This window comes from Physeter macrocephalus, chromosome 5 (genome assembly GCF_002837175.3).
Source record: "Physeter macrocephalus isolate SW-GA chromosome 5, ASM283717v5, whole genome shotgun sequence".
NCBI lineage: Eukaryota > Metazoa > Chordata > Mammalia > Artiodactyla > Physeteridae > Physeter > Physeter macrocephalus.
In genome coordinates, this window is record NC_041218.1 from 43,483,606 (window position 1) to 43,502,939 (window position 19,334).

General features: G+C 45.8%; 1 protein-coding gene across 2 annotated transcripts in view; it reads left to right on the forward strand.

The window, feature by feature from the left end:
- Positions 1-14,702: 14,702 nt before the first annotated feature.
- The window catches only part of DPY19L1 (dpy-19 like C-mannosyltransferase 1), a 98,232-nt gene continuing 93,600 nt past the window's right edge, over positions 14,703-19,334 (forward strand). For both annotated transcript variants that reach the window (XM_024128139.3, XM_024128142.3), the window contains exon 1: positions 14,703-15,006. In XM_024128139.3, the coding sequence (XP_023983907.1) occupies positions 14,709-15,006 (298 nt within the window). In that variant the 5' untranslated portion in view covers positions 14,703-14,708. The remainder of the gene's footprint in view (positions 15,007-19,334) is intronic.

Here is a 19,334-nt window from a genome sequence, read left to right on the forward strand (position 1 = left end):
GAAGCTAGATTGAAAGATCAGCTGGGTCCCAGAACACACATATTTTTCCTGCAGATCCAGCCAAATGTGAGACCAGGGACTGGGCATAATTAATCAGAGCCAAGCTATATTCTGCAGGCAGGCTGTATGGTACCCACATACCTTTGCAGTACTGTCTGCCTTCAATTGCAAACACAGCCAACCAACTCATCAGAGAAGGACTAGAGGGAAAGCCAAGGCTGGCAGCAGGCTTGTCACCTCTTGGTGCCAGAAGCCACCTGCACACAGCACGGTATAGAGGAATAGCCAGAGCGCCCTGAAGCCAATTCCTTCTAGAAACCAGCGGCGGTGGGGCTCATCCACCTCCAGCAAGGAGGAGCTATCTTCAGGAGGAGGTGGAAGGTGGAGGCCCCAGTTGCAGAGGGCTTGGGCAGTACCTTATTCTTGTCTGGTCCCCAGGGGCCACAACTGTCTGGTTAATACTGCACTGAATAGAATGAACTGATTCCAGCCCCAGCTCCACTGGGAAGTTCCCGAGTGATCTTGGAAAGCGACTTCTCTTAGAGCCTGCTGCACAGCAAATCACTCCAAACTTAGTGGCATAAAACAAATGAGCATTTATTATCTTTCACTGTTTGGGAGTTGATGGAGCCCAGCTAGGCAGCTTTGGGTCCTTCTACAATTACAGTCGCGCAGTGGCTGGGCTCCAGTTCTCTTGAACTCTGCTCCATTCATATGTCTGGCAGCTGGTCTGGGGAGTCCTAAACAGCTGGAAGCTAGAACATCTGGGGCTCCTCAGGCATTTCTCCCTATCACAGTGTGGTCTCTCCATATGGACTCTTCAGCACAGTGGTTTCAGGGCAGCTGGACTTCTTACACAAAGGCCCAGGCTTCAGGGGTACTTGTCCCAAGAGAGTGGCAAGTGGAAGTCAATGGCCTTTTGTGACCCAGCCTCACAGGTCACACCTCATTGTTTTTGTGGAGGTGTGAAAAGTCATGCCTGGACTTGAGGACATGGGGAGGGGGAAGGGTAAGCTGTGACGAAGTGAGAGAGTGGCAGGGACATATATGCACTACCAAATGTAAATTAGATAGCTAGTGGGAAGCAGCAGCATAGCACAGGGAGATCACCTCTGTGCTTTGTGACCATGAGAGGGGTGGGTTAGGGAGGGTGGGAGGGAGAGAGACGCAAGAGGGAAGAGATATGGGAACATATGTATATGTATAGCTGATTGATTTTAAGGGATATGGGAACATATGTATATGTATAACTGATTCACTTTGTTGTAAAGGAGAAACTAACACACTATTGTAAAACAGTTATACTCCAATAAAGATGTTAAAAAAAAAAAAAAAAGTCATGCCTATGTTCCAGGGGAGGGGATATAGATCCCTCTTCTTGATGACAAGTGTCAAAGAATTTACAGGTTTGCTTGGAAACCTCCACGGAGCCTGTGTTTCTTGATGTGTTGAATGGAAATAATACTACTTCTTGGGCTAGATCTTTTGCGGGGGAATGGGAGGATAAACAGGGCTAACGCGATGAACTCACGACCAAAGTCACCTAACTGACCTGGTGTCAAGGGGCCAAAATGCCCAAGTGGAAGCCTCTAGATATCCTGGGAGAAGTGGCTCATTCTTCCCTCAGTGCCTGTCATTTGTTGTATCAAAGCGGAGAATTCTCAGCCAGGAGTGATTTGATCTTATACAATAAACACTGTGGCTTCTGGGACTTCTGTCCTGCAGTCTTGGCCAGCTACAGGGTGCCCTGAAGTTTATCTCTGCAGGCTCAGCTGCAACAATGTAATGTGTATGTTCCAAAGCCAGCTACTTTTCTTGCCCACTTTTCCAGAAAAGCACTAAGCTGGGATGCCTGATACAAACTGCTGATGTCTAGTTTCACGCACCTTCCAGCTACCTTTTCCAGCTCAGTCACATAATTATCTTCTGCTTAGGCCTATTTTCCAGGCTGGTGGTTCCCACCAATGGTGGTGTCACAACCCACTGGGGTGTTGCAGCAGGCTGTCAGCGATGGTGCAAGTCTTTTGTTACTAACAATAGAGTTCCCAAGTCTGCCAATGACTTATATTGAAAACAATATACAAATTAAAGAGAACTCAAGTTAATCCCCATGATATGCCACACTCAGTTATCCTGAACATACTTTCTTGTGAAAGCCTGTAATTGTTGGATAGCCTTTATTCTGAAGAAAGCAATTTTTAGCTCTTAAAGGAAACCACAATTCACAGTGTCTGTCTTTTATGAATGTTCCACCACACAAGACAGCATAGACTCAAGCGTGAGGCAGAGTGGCCCCATCTCGGTTCATATCCCAGCTCCATCTCTAACCAGCTCTGACCTTGAACAAGTTACCCAGCGTCTCTGTGGTTTCTCCCCTTTAAACTGGGGATAATAAAAGTATGCACCTTGTAGGTTGTTGTGAGGATTAAATGGCGTGTATAAAAGACATAGAACAGTGCCTGAGATCTGGCCAAGGCTAGTTTTATAGCGGCTACTATTATTTGTTATTATGAGCCTTTTCTTTTTTTGAGGGTTTTCCTTGATGTTTTATAAGTCACGTTGTTTTTGGGTGTAAAGAAGAAATACATCATTACTGCTTTGCACCGTGCCTGCATGTAAATACACAAGATGCCTTGGCCTGGATTTCTTTTGCTTTCAAGATACTTAAAATTTCATGGGCCTCTTCCTTGGCTGGCTCCAGAAATGTGTCTCGGGCTTGGGTAGCTCCAGGAAAAATGAGATTTGGCACAAGGAGCTTTTCTCCAAATTACTTCATGACTCTCTTCACTGGCTCCTCATACTTGCACCTTGGTTCATTTCTCCTTCCCTACATCCATCATTTTCAGGCTCTTTCTGTCTCTGGCCAGTCCAGGGTAGGCGTAGGGGGAAGGGGAGATTCCTGCTCAGGGTTTCCAAGCTGTAGGAAAGCCGGGGCTGGGCCGAGGGGAGGAGCAGGAGTTAGGAGATGAACCCCTGGCTTTCCAGGTTGAATTTCCAAATACTTTTTCAACCAGTGCTGTGTACTACTGTGCTCTGCAAATTAAGTTAACATTTGTAACCTGATCTAAATGTTGAAGAGGCTACAAAAGAGGGATTCAAGTAGAGACCAGTGCCATGGACAAGGTCTTCCTCTGATGTGTGAAAGTCACTTCTTTGTTTTGATCAGCATGCCATCCCACATTCCTTGCATGTCATTGTTTTTGCTTTACTGCACAGACCCTGCATGAAGATAAATTAATATATGTTAAAAATCTATCTTATAACTAAGAAATAAAAATAGAGATCAATTCCTTCTTTCCCTAAGGTTTTGGGTCTCAGCCTCACCGTTTGGTAGAGTCACCAGGGGAGCTTCTAAGAGATACAGATGCTAGTCCTTTCTGATCTCACTGGTCTGCGTGCGGTCTAGGCATTGGCATTTCTTAAAGACTCCCAGGTAATTTTAATGTTGCCAGAGCTCCAAAATGTGACCTGGCAGGCCTGTGGGTCCGTACTGAGCAGCTGTGGGTATTCCCTGTACCTCCTTCCCCCAACCTCAGGTTCCAAGAAAAGGGTCAAGTGACACCAAAGGTGCTTCCGGCAGAACCCAAAATAATATATCTGTGTAACCTTTTAACAAAGTTTTATTAATAGTACATGGTCTATTGTTACCTACCTCATTTTCTTGGCAGTATTTTCAAGACCTATTTCCAAGATCCATCTTAAACTACTAAAGAATAATTATTATGGACATTAATAACTATTCTTCCAAAATATGACTCCAAAAAGAAGGATGAAGGATAAACTTTGTGAAGATGAATCTCTATTGCTTTGTCCATTGTTTTTCTATAGGCACAGTTTATTTGCTTCTCCTGAGTATGTCCTTCTCAAATGTACAGATTGTTAAATAATAATAATAGAAGGATTTGAGAAAATATTTATTTGTCTTAAAAAAATGCAAAATAGAAGCAAAAGAAAGAATCTTAATTTACTGGGAAGTGTGACCTCCAAACAGTCAGAACAAATTCATATGGAGTAAATGAGTCTTAAACCACCATCCAGGCCAGGTTTTACAAGGTGTAGTCAGGAGCCCAACTTCTCTAGGGACAAGGGCCAGTCATCTGCATTTTAAACAAGCTTCCTAAGCATTTTGCTTGACTTTACTTTTTAAAGCAGCAGTGCCATCTTTAAAATAAAATTGTGCACAGAATCCCAGTAAATAAACTGGTGAAGGTGGAGCTCCTCCAGTGAGCAAAGCAGTGATGAGGCAGTCTTGGAGTTCAGCAGGTGGCCTGTCCTGGGGGTTCAGGGAAGCTTCCCAGAGGCACTGCACCCAGCTGCTTGAAGGACTCCAAACATCAGTGTTGTCTCTGCCTCTGTGCTTCCACTGAGCTGCCTGTTCCCTAACTTGTTGCCTTCTGAGTCTCCTTCTGCCTTCTCTCAATCTTTGGAGAGAAGGGCCATCTTTGTTAAGGGCCATCTTTGTTAAGGTCCTTGGAACTCTCCTTTGTTAAGGTCCTTGGAACTCGTCTTGTCTTACCACAGTCTTACTTCCTCAACCATCCTATTCACTCAATGGCTTCTGAAATACATGCATTTGTCCAAACAGTCACAAAAGAAAAGAAATTTAGAACATGGTAAGTTTGTGTTAAGGTGAAATAATTTTTTTTAACATTTGCACTTAACTTGCTGAATTGTAACAGTGTTTTTTTAAATTGAAGTATAGTTGATATCCAATATTATATTTGTTTCAGGTGTATAACATAGCGATTCAATATTTTTATAGATTATACTCCATTTGAAATTATTATAAAATATTGGCTATATTTCCTGTGCTGTACAATACAACCTTGTAGCTTATTTATTTTATACATAATGAATTATAAACGTTTTTAACTTCCCATTGTTCTCATTTCATTGTGCATCTACTCTGGCTGGAGTGGACTTCAAGCATGCCCAAACATTTCTCTGGTTGTCCAGGACTGTTATCAAGGGCAGATCTTGTATTATGTCATTCTCTATGTTATATAAAGTAACTCACATCAGGCTTTCCATGCCCGCAGGTAACTTCTTAAAGTCCTGGTTGTGTTTATTTCATGATGGGAGATGAAGAAAGACGAGCAAACATCTAGTCTCTGCGTGAATCAAGCGTGCTGTGATAAGCTGCCAGAGGAACTGCAGAGAGGGTCATGCAGAATTGCTCACAGGACCATATTACATCCAAGTGTGACAAAACTCTGCACAAAGCAAGACGCACACTTGGGCCAATCACTGGGTTGTTGTGGCATCTGTTCAGGGGAATCTGGAGGCCCAGCTTAACCCCCTCTGACTTTCACACTTTGAATGGTGTCAGGAAAAGCACTGGCCCCAAAGCATCACTAACACCGTTGCACCCATCACCAGTGACCCCATCCTGAGTTGGAAACTCCTCAAATATGAATAGGAGTCCATGGAATGTGCAGTCATAGGACCAAGGATGGAATTTTGGGCTGTGTGCTCAGACACTCCCACTTCTTGCTTCTTTGTCCACTAACCCAACAAATAGGCCATTTGGGGCAGATCAGAAAGGATTGGGATAAACTCTTTTTCTTTGTGCCCCTCTTCTCTCATTAACTCAGGGCCAATGGCAACTGGATCTTGATTCCTCCTGAGGCTGCACAGAATCCATACCACATAGCCTCCCAAAGCTTCCAGCAACCAGGCATGGTTTGCACTGACCCTCAAGCAAGGTGCCAGGGCTAGCGCACTATCTCACTGCACTTTGCACTTCAGCTCTTGTAAGAGAAACCTTGACTCCAGACACAGTGTGCATTGTCTGGATGCAAAATCAGGTGCTGGAACCCATGTCAGTTTTCTCTGAAGAGCTAAAGATTCCTTACCTGTTTACTTCTCCCTAACCCGTAGCCTGGGACAAAATGGACATTGTAGCAACATGCAGCTACGCGGTAAGCAAAAGTAAGATGTTCCTTCACTCCAGCATTGCTGAGCATTGTGGGCTTCGGGTCATCTTGAGATGGCAATGAATTGTCTCCAGCTATTTCCTTAATGTCAGTTTCTGAAAACAAACCAGGATTAGTGGCATGAGTTGAGTTGAATTAATAGCTGCTTGGGAAGTAAAATAACTGAATCTCTTAGTTTTTAAATATATCTGCAAAATTAATCCAAAATAATTATAGTTTAGAAATGTATAGTGAATACCTTTGAAGGCTAGACTTACATCCAGTTTATAGTCCTTACTTTTCAAATGGTGAATCTCTGCTTATAACTAATAAATGAGATCAAGTACACCTAATCATAAATATCTTACAAAGAGTTAGTTTAACATTTTAGCTGGTCTCATATTTGTCCTGTCATGCTCTCACTATGCTCTTATAGGCCTTCTACACTCCATTGTTCTGGTTATAGGAGCAGACTCTCAGGCCCTGGGCTTTGTCCCCTGTCCATCTTCCTGCTATCATCTCAGCCATCCCCACCAGCCTCATGCCACAAGTTTACATCCTCAGAGCATGTCTACTTGCTATTTTTTCATATCCTATTTATAACCCATCAATCTTTTGATCACTAGAGTTCACTGTTTTCAAATAGAAAATTTTGTCCTTCCATAAGGCTCTAAATCTCAATTCATTTAATCTAACTAACTTTGTTTTCTGCCGTTTAATTAATTCATTTAATCATACATTCAGTCACTTACCTACAAAGAGAATGGGCACCTGTAGAGTGTCAGGCCTTGAGACACCACAGGGTGTTGGCAGAGGGGACTGTGGTATGCTACCCAGATTTCCCCTTCAGGTTTGAAGCCAGGGGTGTAGGTGGCTGAGGGCTCACCGCTGAGTCCCTTTGGGGACTAGCTTTCAGTTGTACACATTCTGTGGAGCTGCCTGCCCAGGTTTGACTCACTCCTTTCAAGCAGCCACCACCAATAACCAGCTGGTGTGGTGTCAAAGACTTGGGATCCTTGCCACAATTTAGGATGATTGGGAAGGGCCATCCTAACTCCAGTTCTCCCTATTGGATTGGCTGAGGCTTCTGCTACAATTGCATTGCAGTTCAATTTCTCTTTGCCCAATTCCACTTCCTTCACTGTCTTACAGGCTTTGTTCTTGAAAGTGCCCCCTCCCAAAACCACTTGCATGCAAATTTTCATCTTAGAGTCTTCTCAGGGAACCTGACCTAATACAGAGCTTTCCCTCAAGAAAATTACAGTCTAACAGAGAAGTCAGACAAATAAACAGGCACATCGACAGTGTGGTAAGTGATATGACAGGGGATAGTCTAGGTAACTAGATGTATGGTTCAGGGGGAGGGGGGAGGAGAGTTCCTGCAGGAGCTGATTTCTAAGTGAGGTGTTAAGTATGAGCCAGTTATCCAGGAGAACTGCCACGGGCTGGGCAGGACAGAGGTATGACAGTTTAAGAGAATGGCATGTGTAGAGGTCCAGGAGGATGGAGGACACAGAGTGTTGGGGAATGGTGAGAGATAAGGCTGGAGAAGAAAAAAGTAGGGAGAGGGTATGACATAGCACAGTTCATGAAGGCTTAGTGAGTCATGTTTAGGAATTTGGAAGTGCTGAATGATTTTTTAAAAAGAAGTGACATCAGATTTGCATATTAGAAATGGTTCTCTGGAATAACGATGGGAAGCAAGAGAAGATGCAAAACAACCAGGTAGGAGATGGTGCTGAAACTCATGGGAAATTGATGGTGGACCATGGCAGTGAGGATGGAAAGAAAGGAATTTGAGAGACAATTATGGGATAGAATCAGTAGGATTCTGTGATTGATTGGATGTCGGAAGTAAGAGAGAAGACATAAAGATGACTCCCTGGATACGGGAACAGGGAAAATCGTGGTGTCATTCACTGAGGTTAGGAGACTGGAAATGACACAGATTTGGATTTGGGGGTTTGAAGTGCCAAAAAGATATCTCAGTGTGAGCATCGAATGGGCATTTGGAGATATGGATTTGAGCCTCAGTGAGGAAATCTGGGCTGGAGACACGTTTGGAAATCTCCAGCAAAAAGGCAATAATGAGATTGCCCAGGGAATGTGTATGGAGTCAAAGGAGGAAAGGCTCAGTTTTAAACCCTAGAAGACATCAATATTTAGTGAACAAGAGGGACCTTCAAGGGAGACTGAAAAGGAACAAAGAGACACAAAATCCAAGAACGTGTGTGTCAGAGGAACCAAAGGAAGGGAGTGGTCAGATGCCAAGATAAAGACTCGTGTGTCCTTTGAATTTAGCAACGTGGAGGTCATTAGTGATCTCACTGAGAGCAGTTTTGTGGTATGTTAGATACAATGCCAGACATCCATGAGCTTGACTGACTGGGAAATGAGGAAGCAGAGATGACAGGTATAAGGAACTCTACCAGGAACATCTATGAATGAAGCAAGGAGAGGGAGAGGGCAGTTGTTTTGGGGAGATGTTAGTTTGGGAGATAGTTCTAATTAAGACGGGAGTCACTTGGGCAAGCTTAAGGCTGTTGGAAGGCAACCCAAACAGTAGAGAGATGACCCAGCAGTTAGTTGGTAGAGTGAGGCACCAAGATGGTGGGATGGAGTAAACCAACCCTTGGAGAAGAGGTTGGTTGCATATGGAAGAGGGGCTCCTTCTTGTGATGGGAAGGAAGGAGGGTCTTGGGTAAATTTGTGGGTATATGGGAGGACAGGGAGGCAAGTCCTGAGGGTGTCCAGTTTCTCCGTGGAGTAGGAGGAAAGGCCTCGTCTGCTGGGAGTATGGGAGTTGGTGAGACAGGTGTGGCAGGTTTGCAAGACTAGCTGTCATGGCCAGCTCAGGCTGCTGTAACAGAATACCATAGACTAGGCGGCCTATAAAAAACAGACGTTTATTTCTCACATTTCTGGAGGCTGGGAAGTCCAAGATCAAGGTGCTGGGAAATTCAGTGTCTGGTGAGGGCCTCATTCCCCATTCAGAGATGGCCCTCTTTTTGCTCACATGGTGGAAGCAGGAGAAGGAGTTCTAAGTCTCTTTCATGGGCACTAATCCCATTCCTCAGGGTTCTGCCTTCATGTTCTAATCACATCCCAAAGGCCTCATCTTCAAACACCATCACACTGGGGATTTGGTTTTGACACATGAATCTGGGGAGGAGGGAATTCAGTCCACAGCATTAGCGAACATTTGCTGTATCTGCTCTGGAGAATGGGACCAGGGGAAGGAAGGAAGATTTCAGGGCAGCACTCAGGCCCAGTTGCCAATGGAATCTAAGAATTCTTATGAGTTCCTGCCTTCCAAGCTGTGGGATTTCTCCAGAACTCTTCAGTAGCATGGGCATAGATCCAAAGTTGGATAGTGGGATTTTGCCAGGTCAGTGAGATGGAAGGACTGTGCAGGGAATGCGGGGGGAGATCCTGACAGAGAGGGTTGCAGTGATGGGCTGGGCCCTGGCCCTTGAGATGGAATAACAAGGAGACTTAGAGGCATTAGGACTGTGCAGGGAATGCGGGGGGAGATCCTGACAGAGAGGGTTGCAGTGATGGGCTGGGCCCTGGCCCTTGAGATGGAATAACAAGGAGACTTAGAGGCATTGGAGGTGGGTTTCTTGGATTTTAAATGCAGGAGCAAAGCCAGATTGAGGTGATGACAAGAAGCAGGATGGGGCCATTGGAGTGGGGCAATGACATGGAGTAGGAATGCAGGTCACCAGAGATGAGGATATCAAGGAGCAGAGAGGTTCAGTGTTAGGTGCTCAAGTCATTTGCAGCAATAGTAGGAAGTGAGAGGACCGGGGGCAGGGCTACAGTAAATGGTGGGGGGAGTGTTACCAGGTAGTCTGTAGAGGACAGCAACGATTGAAGGGTAGAGATGACAAGGCTTCAGAGGAGCTTTCCAGAGGCAGAAAGGAGCTCCAGGGAAAGAAGGGGGTGGAGATATGAGGGAATGAACCTGTTACAGGAGAAAGGGCCTCTGAAAAGAGCCAAGGGGTACAGACCACTGAGATGAGCTGAGCGTATTAGGGATGGATTGTTGGCCTCAGGGAGCACAAAGTAAGGTTGGGTTGAGGAAACAGCTTAGTGGGGAGAGGATAAATTGTGTGATACATCCAGGTGCTTACCCTGGAGAATGGGCTCGGAGGACTGACCATTCAATGTCCAAATGAATCAGTCCCCCACCTTATCTGCATCTGGCAGCAGGTGAGGGGGAGGCTCAGGCTATGAGTCAGCAAAGGCGCGCTGGATGCAAGCAAGTCCCTGTTCACATTAGAGGCTAACAGTGGGATTCATTGGCTCCCGGTGTTCCTAAGGCCGTGTGTGTGTGTGTGTGTGTGTGTGTGTGTGTGTGTGTGTGTGTGTGTGTGTTTGCGGGGCGGAGGTGCTCAGCCTTATCTGGCGAGGAGCCTGCTCAGGTGTAGATAGATTTGGGGGCTCTGAGACCCAGGATCCATGTCCGGGCACTCTAAGCATTTCATGCTCCAATCTCTTTAATCCTTTTATTTATTCCTCAAACTTACATTAGTTGTTTCTTCCTTTCCTCATTCCAAAAAGGATTTAAGATGTTCCTGTTAGCACTTACTATGGGCCAAGCACACAAGGGTTTCGGATATATGTTGCTCCCTCTCTATAACGTGTTTTCCAAGTTTCCTTCTGTTCAAAGATCTATCGTTCCAACAAGGCCTAGACAAGTTTCATCTCCTCCCCGAAAACTGCTCAGTCGTATAAGATGTGCTCTTTTCTCTTTGGAACTCTTTCAGTACTTGTGCTCTGAATCACATATTTCCCCACGCAATCGTATTTTCTCCTAGCTTACCCTGCCTCTCCATTGAAACTGTAAGACCTTTGGGGATAAGGACTTTATGTGAATTTTTAATGTCTCTGAAATCCACTAAGACACCAAGGACATAGTAAGCCCTCAGTAACAGGAACTGCATTTTAGGGAGACAAGCCCCTCTGTAATGGAGTGTTTCTTGACAGTGAGTGCACTAGAACTAGGGCTAATAATGAACTTTCTGAGTTTCTCAGGAACAGTCATTGGAGCATGAACAGTTTAAATTACAAGGTCAGCTACCAGAAAGACATAAGATAAAATTTGAAAAGTAAGAAAGTAGCAATTTACATTTGTTCTCACCAGAGGCTAAAGAAATACATTCATTATAACACAGAGACAAGCCAATGTTGGGGCTTTGTGGAAAGTTGAATGTTATACACATATACTTTGTTGCATCCATTTTAGGTTTCTGTGAAGTGTGCCTGGATTATGCAGGTTCCTCTCTTGATATGAGCAACTGCTGAGGGACACAACTGTCAGAATCTAGAACTTGACCCCCAGACACTTCTGCAATAAACAGATCAAGTGACCTAGTTCAAGGAAATGAGAAACAGATGCCACAGTCAAGATCCTCCTTTTGCTGTCACTCTGTGGGTAGGAGAGCGAGTGGGAGGGAAAGGTGGGAATTTGGAAGTTTTAATTAGGGCCTTGAAAATGCAAATGTAAAGAAATAAGGAAATTGGTTCCCAGCAGTCTTCCCTTGACCAAATTTTGCTTTTCATTGTCCATTTAACAATGTTTCCCTGGTCCCTATACTTTAATATCGCTAGGCTTTACTTTGAGGCATTTACTTGTCTTTATTATTTTATGCGCATTTCCTCTTTTTAATTTCCTATTTCTCCATCCCCAAAGCTTTTACAAAATTAGTTTTTTAATTAAAAATTTTTATTTCAAATGCCCAAGATGTAGCTTTTAGTGAGAAAAGGATTGGGCTTGTATCCCGGTGACCAGACCAGGGATTCTTCATGAGTGGTTGCTCTGTAGGGTTTCTATCCTTGGAATTTGTCTGCTTTGATCCAGTATTTCTATAGTGTCACATAAGGAAGTACCTTTCTGGTACATCTGGAACTCCTGAAAAAAAGGCATTAAAGGTGGCCAGTAATTTTAATACTTTAATCTGTATTCATTATAATCTTGAATTAATTCTTAGGATCATCTACACACATTTTTTTTTTTAAAGCAGCTTTCAGTCCCCTCCCTCCCCGCCTCTCTTTCTCTCTCTCTCTTTAGCGTCCACCACTATGTGGCAGCCCTTAGCCTAAAGATATGAATATGAATAAACTGCATTCCCTGCTCTTTTGGTCTCAGAGTTATAAAGACAAAATGAAATCTGGCACATAACTTTCATGACTATTCCATTTTTTGCTCTACCACTCTCCCTGTGTGAAACATCCTCCTTTCTAGGGGGGAGGGGAGAGAGAAGTAAGAGGAGTTGCCTACTATTTTATCCAAGCTTAATGACCCATGAAATGGTCATCCTTTGTAAAGCATGTGTGGGAAGCAGGAAACTTCAAGGGGAGGAGCAACTGCTCAGACAGCTGAGAAACTTGAAGCCCAGAGCGTGTGGGACTGGTCTAATCATCACACAGCTGTCCTTGCTCCTCAGCACTCTATTCCTCTGCATCTTCACATCCATTCTGGACTGTCAGCTTCAGGCTTCGGGAGGACAGAAGACTTGCCACCCTCCGTATACAGCATCCACTGCTTTGAACATTTATCGAGCAATTACTTTGATGGAAGTAATTGTTAGATACCTTACATATACTGTCTTACTTGATTTTTACAAATCTGTAGGGTAGATGTTTTTAGTACTCTTATTTTAGGGATGAGGAGACCGAGACTCAAAAAGGTCTGGTAACTTGGCCAAGGTCATAGGGTTGGTACACGTCAGAGCAAAGACTGGAATATGGGCCTATTGTCACCATGTGTTTTGACCAATATGCTAGACTGCCCCCACTTGGTCGCCAAGAAGAGAAGGGACTCCTCAGCACTGGTGGAACTGATCAAAACCCACTGGGTATGGCTTAAACAATAGGTGTTCCTCTTTCAATACAGTTCAACAAATTTTCACAGTCAGGCTCTGGGTTAGGCTCTGTGGGACAATATGAAGTTGAGTAGGAAAGCTTCTTTGTTTTCTAGAAATTCGAGACCATGGGAGAGGAGGGCTAGAACTAAGTAACTTTCAACTGCACTACAGAACACAGCATATTTAATCTTCATCTGATTATGTTATCTCCTGCATTCCTTCACTCAGTCACTCATTTATTCTTTCAACAAGTGTATTCTCTGGCAAAGTGGTAACAGTTGAATCCAAGAGGGAAACACACTGGATCCATCTGACACATAATTTCAGAATACAAGCATTCTGTAATATCACTTCAATAATTTTAAAAAAACAGTGTCTAAAAATAGTTGTTCCCTGTTCTGATGAAAGACAGGTGAAAATTCAAATTCACAAAATATAGAGTATGAGGGATTATTAATTAGCATGGCAAATTTTTTCTCTTTACAAAATAATTAATTGCCCTTAAAAAGGCATAACAGTGAATGGATGCCGATATTAATTAACTTCCTTAAATAACGAAATCACTGGACAAAGAAACTTAAAGGCAAGGATCCACAGCACGTGAAGCACCTGGAATTACAACGGAGATAATCAGAACGATGTGGCTTGATTTACAAAATTGGGAATTAAGGACAACTTTTTGGAACAAGCCCACTGGACACCGCAAGGAAAGAAACTTAGTTATCCACGAGGCTGTAGGGTTTTGTGCAAAGAATGGAAGGGTGGGTGGCGGGGAGAAGGGTAACTGGGATCTGCCTGGTTTTCCCAAGCTTCCTGGGCTTCCTTCAGTCATGCCTTCCGCTTGCTACGTGGAAGAAAATGCGTTTTCGACTAAGGTTTTGTATTTTAACAGCAAATAAAGTTTTTCTGCTTTCTTTCAAGCCACAAGGTTACAGCATTTAAAACTAACAGAACATACGATAATTTTTTCTTCTCGATCCATTCAATTTTATCACCCTCAGCCTGGGCTCCTACCCTGGTTCTCAGTTTTAATGTCAGGCACACACTTGTGTCTCGACCCTTAACAGCTCCCCTTGAGATACTCTGCTGCCATTTAAAATCGGGTTGCCCCGCTCGTCGTATCAGTGAATGCGGGAGCTGCACTCGGCAGCGCTCTAAACTGCAAGGCCACACATTGTGGAGTAACGTGACCCAGTGGCTCTACTTTGTTCTGCTCTTCTTACAGCGGCAGGGCCACCGAGGCTCCAGAGCGCACGCACAGCGCCCCCCCGTGGTCATTCCCGAGCGTCTCCTCCCCGGTCCGGCCGCCCCCGCGACGAGCTGCTTGGGCCACGCGGGCTTTCCCGGGGTCCACTTGCAGCCTTAATCGGGTCCGAAACTTCGATCAGCGGCCCGCGCCCCGAGAGAGCCCTTTCTTCTTCCCGGCCGCTCCCAAAGGGAGGGACAGCCGCTCCCGGGAGGCGATCCGTGCCCTCGCCCTGGCTGAGTCCTGCGCAGGTCCCACGCAGGGCCGGGGTCGCCGGGATGCCCCAGGTCGGCCCCCGCCCTCGCCGGAAGTCCGCGCGTGCGCGCTGGCTGTCCGGGAGCGCGCGTCCGGCGCGGAGGGGCGAGGGGAGCGGGACCGCGGCCGCTCACAGGGTGTCCCCGCCCCCGCCCCCCGGCGTTCCGCGGTCGCCGTGACAACCGGAGCAGCGGCAGTGGCGGCGGGCGCGCGAGTCCGGCGCCGCCTCCCGGCCGCACCGCCAGGCAGGCAGCCGCCGCCCGGCCTTGCAGCTTTCTCCGCCTCCCCGCCGGCGGGGAGGGACCGGCCCGCCCTCCGCCCGCCCGCCGGAGAGTGAGCGGCGCCGGGGCCGCCCCGCCAGCCCGCTGTTCCCCGGCCGCCGTCCGGGCGCGCGCAGCGAGCGGGCGCGACTATGCCAAGATGGTCCTGCAGGCGCGGAACAAGCACCGGGAGGCGGCCCCCAAGCCGCCCCAGCCACCCCGCGCCTCGCAGTCGCCGCTGAGGGGGGCGCCAGATGTCGGCGCCGGGGAGCCCGGGCCCGAGCGCGCGCCCCCGTCCCCTCGGCGCAAGGGCGCCGCGGGCAGGAAGGGGCCCCGCGCCGAGCCCGCCCCGCCGCTCGCCGGGGGCGGCCTCGGGGGGCGCTTGGCGGCCGGGCTGCGCTGGGCGCTGGGCCTGCGGCTCTCGGGGCGCGGCCGGACCTGGACCACGCTCCTGCTAGGTGAGCAGCCCAGCGCGCGGGCGCCGCCGGGACGCGGAACTTTGAGGCGCGGGCCCCCCTCTCTCTTTCCCCTCCGCTCTCCTCCGGCTTCCGCGCCGCCGAGCCCCGCCGGTTGGTCCCTGCCAGTTCGCAGCCCTCTCCGACTTTTCCTGGGACATCCTTACCTCTTCCTTCCCTCTCCCTCCCCTAGGCTCAGTCTTCCTCGCTCCCTTCCTACTTGCTCTCTGTCTCTGCTTTAAAAAAAAAAAAAAAAAAAAAAAAAAAAAAATGGCCCCGAGATCAACAGCTGCCCGGCCTGGCCGCGAATTGGCAGGTCTGCGCTAACGAGATTGGATGCTGCTGATTGGCGCGGGCCGGCAGCCTTCCAGTTGTCTCGCCTCCTGTCCGGGAGAATGGTTTGCTTTGGGTTGGAAGCGATTCCGCTGAACTCAAAGGAAAAGCACGTCCCCTGTTCTAGAAAGTTGCTAAACTTATAATTAAATTTTGGCGTGCTGTTTTTCTTCTTGGCTGCAGACACCGCCGATGGCACTTTATTTGTGATTCCCTTCCGCACGTCACCTTCCCGTTTGTGTTGTGTTTTTGGCGCCCAAGCTGGGACCCTGCTGACCTGGGAAAGATTGGTATGGAGGGCTCCCACTCATCCTCTGCCTTGACCTAACGGATGATATGTAATGATGTGCTGAAAAAAATTAAGTTGAAACATTCACATGTTGTGGACCGACTTCAGGTTTCCCTTGTTTTCTGATCGACATTCTGATAAGGCAAGTTATAGCAGTTTGGATAATAGGCCTAATTTTTCTAAGTCTAAGTCAGCAAGTAAAATGCTGTAACACTGCCTTTCCTATATAATGTCATTAATGGGCTTTGGCTACTGAATTATTTAACTCTTGGTCCTTTCAAATTCCTTTAGTGACCCCAAAGAATTTGGAGTTCAGTATAGACCAGGGAATAAAATACAACAAATCGGCTTCCCCTGAGATCACAGCCACTCAACCATAAAAAGCCAGTCATCACCGTGTGTGTGCGCCTGCACACACACACATTTTAATGGGCTCAGAAATGTTGATATTGCTTTTGGGGTACTTTTTTTTTTTTCTATTGTAGATTCAAGCCTAGCGAAATTCATTATTTTCAGTACATTTCTCCTTTTTTTCAGTTAGCGAGCTTGAAAAACCTTGCCAGTGTGCAGGTTAGTTAAATTCACCTTGGGGAGGCAGCATGGTACAGTGGATGAGACAGAGGCTCCTGATCCAGTTCACTGTGTTTAAGTTTGGTTTAAGTTTCAAATTATTTCCTTTGCGAGCCTTGCCTTCTCTGTGACATGGGATTTTCACCTGCCCTACTTACTCCAGGGCACATCCTGAGGAGCAGAACTAAAAGGGGTGGGTACTGTATGGGTAGACACTTTGTATCTAAAACATTTAACAAGTTTTAGTTTCTATTAAACTAAAAGCACAAGCATAATATTGATTTGATATCTGTGACAGAATGAAGTTGCATTTTTCTTGAATAGATAGCTACTATAAACATTAATCACTTTGTAGCAAAATATGGAACGGCATCACTCCTTCAGGGAGGTTACAGTAACAAATCATAGAATATATCTATTGCCATTTTCTTATGTGCATATTTTCTTTGCTTGCAATTTCATTTCCTTTGAATCTCATATTGGATGGCTTATATTTGGATCTAGTAATGGCTCATACCTAAGTTTTGTATTAATGTAACAGTGTGACACTTTACTTGACTCATCTCTTTGGGTATTGGAAAGAGGTACAGTGAAGGTGCTGTCCCACATTTTTTGGATGTACTCTGGACACTGGCCATCAGATGGATGGAGGTTGGATGACCAGACCAAAGTCTAGAGACTTTCTGTCCTTGCTAACCGTTTACATGAGGACACGGGGCAGCTTGAAAGATGATTCTGGAGAATAACCAGACCTGGAATGTTTGGTTCTTTCTCTGGATCTGTACTCTCAAAACCTGTAAAGAGGAGCAGAGTTTAGACATTTTTGAAAGCTGCCTCATTTTCACTCTTCTTCCCTCCCAGAATGAGTGAGAACTGAGCTGACGTGGTATGGTTTTTTAGTACAGAATTTTGCTATGACAAAAATTGCTTCATTTGTGTTTTGGAAGAAATTTTACAGCTTGAGGCTTTCTGATAGAAGCACACCTTTTAAAGAGAGGCTGACTAGGGGTCCCTAGTCTCTCATCTCCTCCACGTGTGTGAAGCACTGATGGGGAACTCACTACCTACCAGGATGGCCCTTTCCACTGTTGGGCAGTCTTAAGCCCTGTTAAAAAAAATCCATTTTAATAAACGTGTTTTTCTTTTTTTTAGACATTATTTACCATTTAATGGTAACAGTCATAAAGAAGGTCTTTGAAATGTTTATTTTTAGATGTTTCAACCCAGTAGCTCCCTATATCAGCCAGGGGAGGCAGTGGTGTAGTAAGAAGAACCATGACACAGTGTTTTCCTAACTTTTTTTGACCACAACCCGCAGAAAGCAACACAATTTACGTTAAACTGCTCACACTTCTGAAAATCCAACCCTGTATATTTATGCATGTGTCTCTCTGTCTGTCAAACTGTTTATGTCAGTGTCCTGGCAGGAAACAGATTTAACAAGTGGCCTATTTTCAAAAGTGTGAGCAGGTTTAAGGAACCCACAAAGGACACTGAAGCACCCAGGGATTGTCACCAGTGGGAAGGTGCTACCACCTCTGGGCCTGAAGGGGAAAGGGAGCTTCCTCCGGAGCTGAACCCAAGGAGAGCTGTGGAGTGGGGTCAGGATCACCCAAGAAGAGTGACCCCAGACACTCTGCCCACCCTCTGATCTCCCACTGGTGCCTCTCACTGGCTCTCCAGCGGGAAATCCTTAGGCAAGGGGCCCAGCTGAATCATTCTGTAGGGTCAGCCTCCTGGGGCTGGGAACAAGGCAGAGAAGGGAGGAGAATGGATTTGAAAAGGGAAATGGAGACTAAGAGCAGTATGCGCATACATTTAAAATAAAAAGGTCATGCACTGTACTCACCCTATAACATACAGTGCATTTTGATTTTCTGTTCTGTCCTTTTTTTTTTTTAAGTGCTGTTTATAAACCATTAAGCTGATTTCACGATCTAGTATTATGACCCACAGTTTGAAAACACTGCCTTAGAGGAACTGTTTTCTGATTCTGTACCTGTTTCAAACTCATTGGTGCCTGAGCAAAGCATTTAGCTTCTCTGAGCCTCAGTTTGTACACGTGTAAAAATGGGAGACCTGGACTAGACTAGTGGTTCTCAACCTTAGCTGTATACTAGTGTCACCTGGAAACTTCAAAAAATCCCGAAAGCTAAGCCACACGTCAGACCAATTAAATGAGAATCTGGGGTGGGGTGAGGTGGAGGGAAGCATTAGTAGCTTTAAAGTCTGATGTTCTGCTTCCCTTTAGGAGCAGACTGTCTAGCATCACAGAGCTGACATTCCTACTTGACAGCAATCCCCTGGAACTAAGTGTATCTACCCCTCCCCTCTGGACACAGACAGCCCAGTTTGCCAAAGTTTCTCCTAATCTCTATTGTTTTCCCAAAACGGGCTGTGACTTGCCATTTATCATCTGATATGTCTGTTATTTTAATTGGAGTAGCATTCACGGAGATGGTGAAGACTTGGGGTGTGGTGAGGGGACAGATTTAAGGGAAAAGATCAAGAATTCTATCTTGGACATGTTACCTTTGAGACATTCGTGAGATGTCCAAGTAGAAATGTCAAGTAGGCAATGGGACATAAGAGAAGAGATCTGAGTGGGAACATAAAACGGAGTCATCAGCAAATGGGTGGTATTAAATTCATGGGAATTGATGATAGTATCTTCTCCTGATATGGGGTTTACTCTGTGCCAGGCATAGTTCTAAGTATTTTAGATTAACTGACTTATCTCAAATTCATTTAACTATTAAGTCAGTCCTCACCATGACACTGTGATTGTCATACCCATTTTACCAGATTGGGGACCTGAGGCACACAGATGTTAAGTAACTTGCCCAAGGTCACCCCAAGAATGTGGAAGGGTCAGGACTTGAACCCAGGCAATGTGGCTCCAGAGTTCATGCTCTTAACTGCTATGCTTGTATTTCATCTTCTCTAGGGTGAGTATAGCAAGAAGAGAAATGAAGCCCCAGGGTCCAGTTCAGAGAATCCTCAACATTTAGTGCTTAGTAAGCATTAGCTTTCTTGTTTCTTCCTTCTTCAGGGGAAATAAGGAAGAGAGGGATCATAACTAGAGATAAGGGAATAGAGGTGGAAAAAGAGCATGTTGGGGTTGGCTTAGTGGACAAGA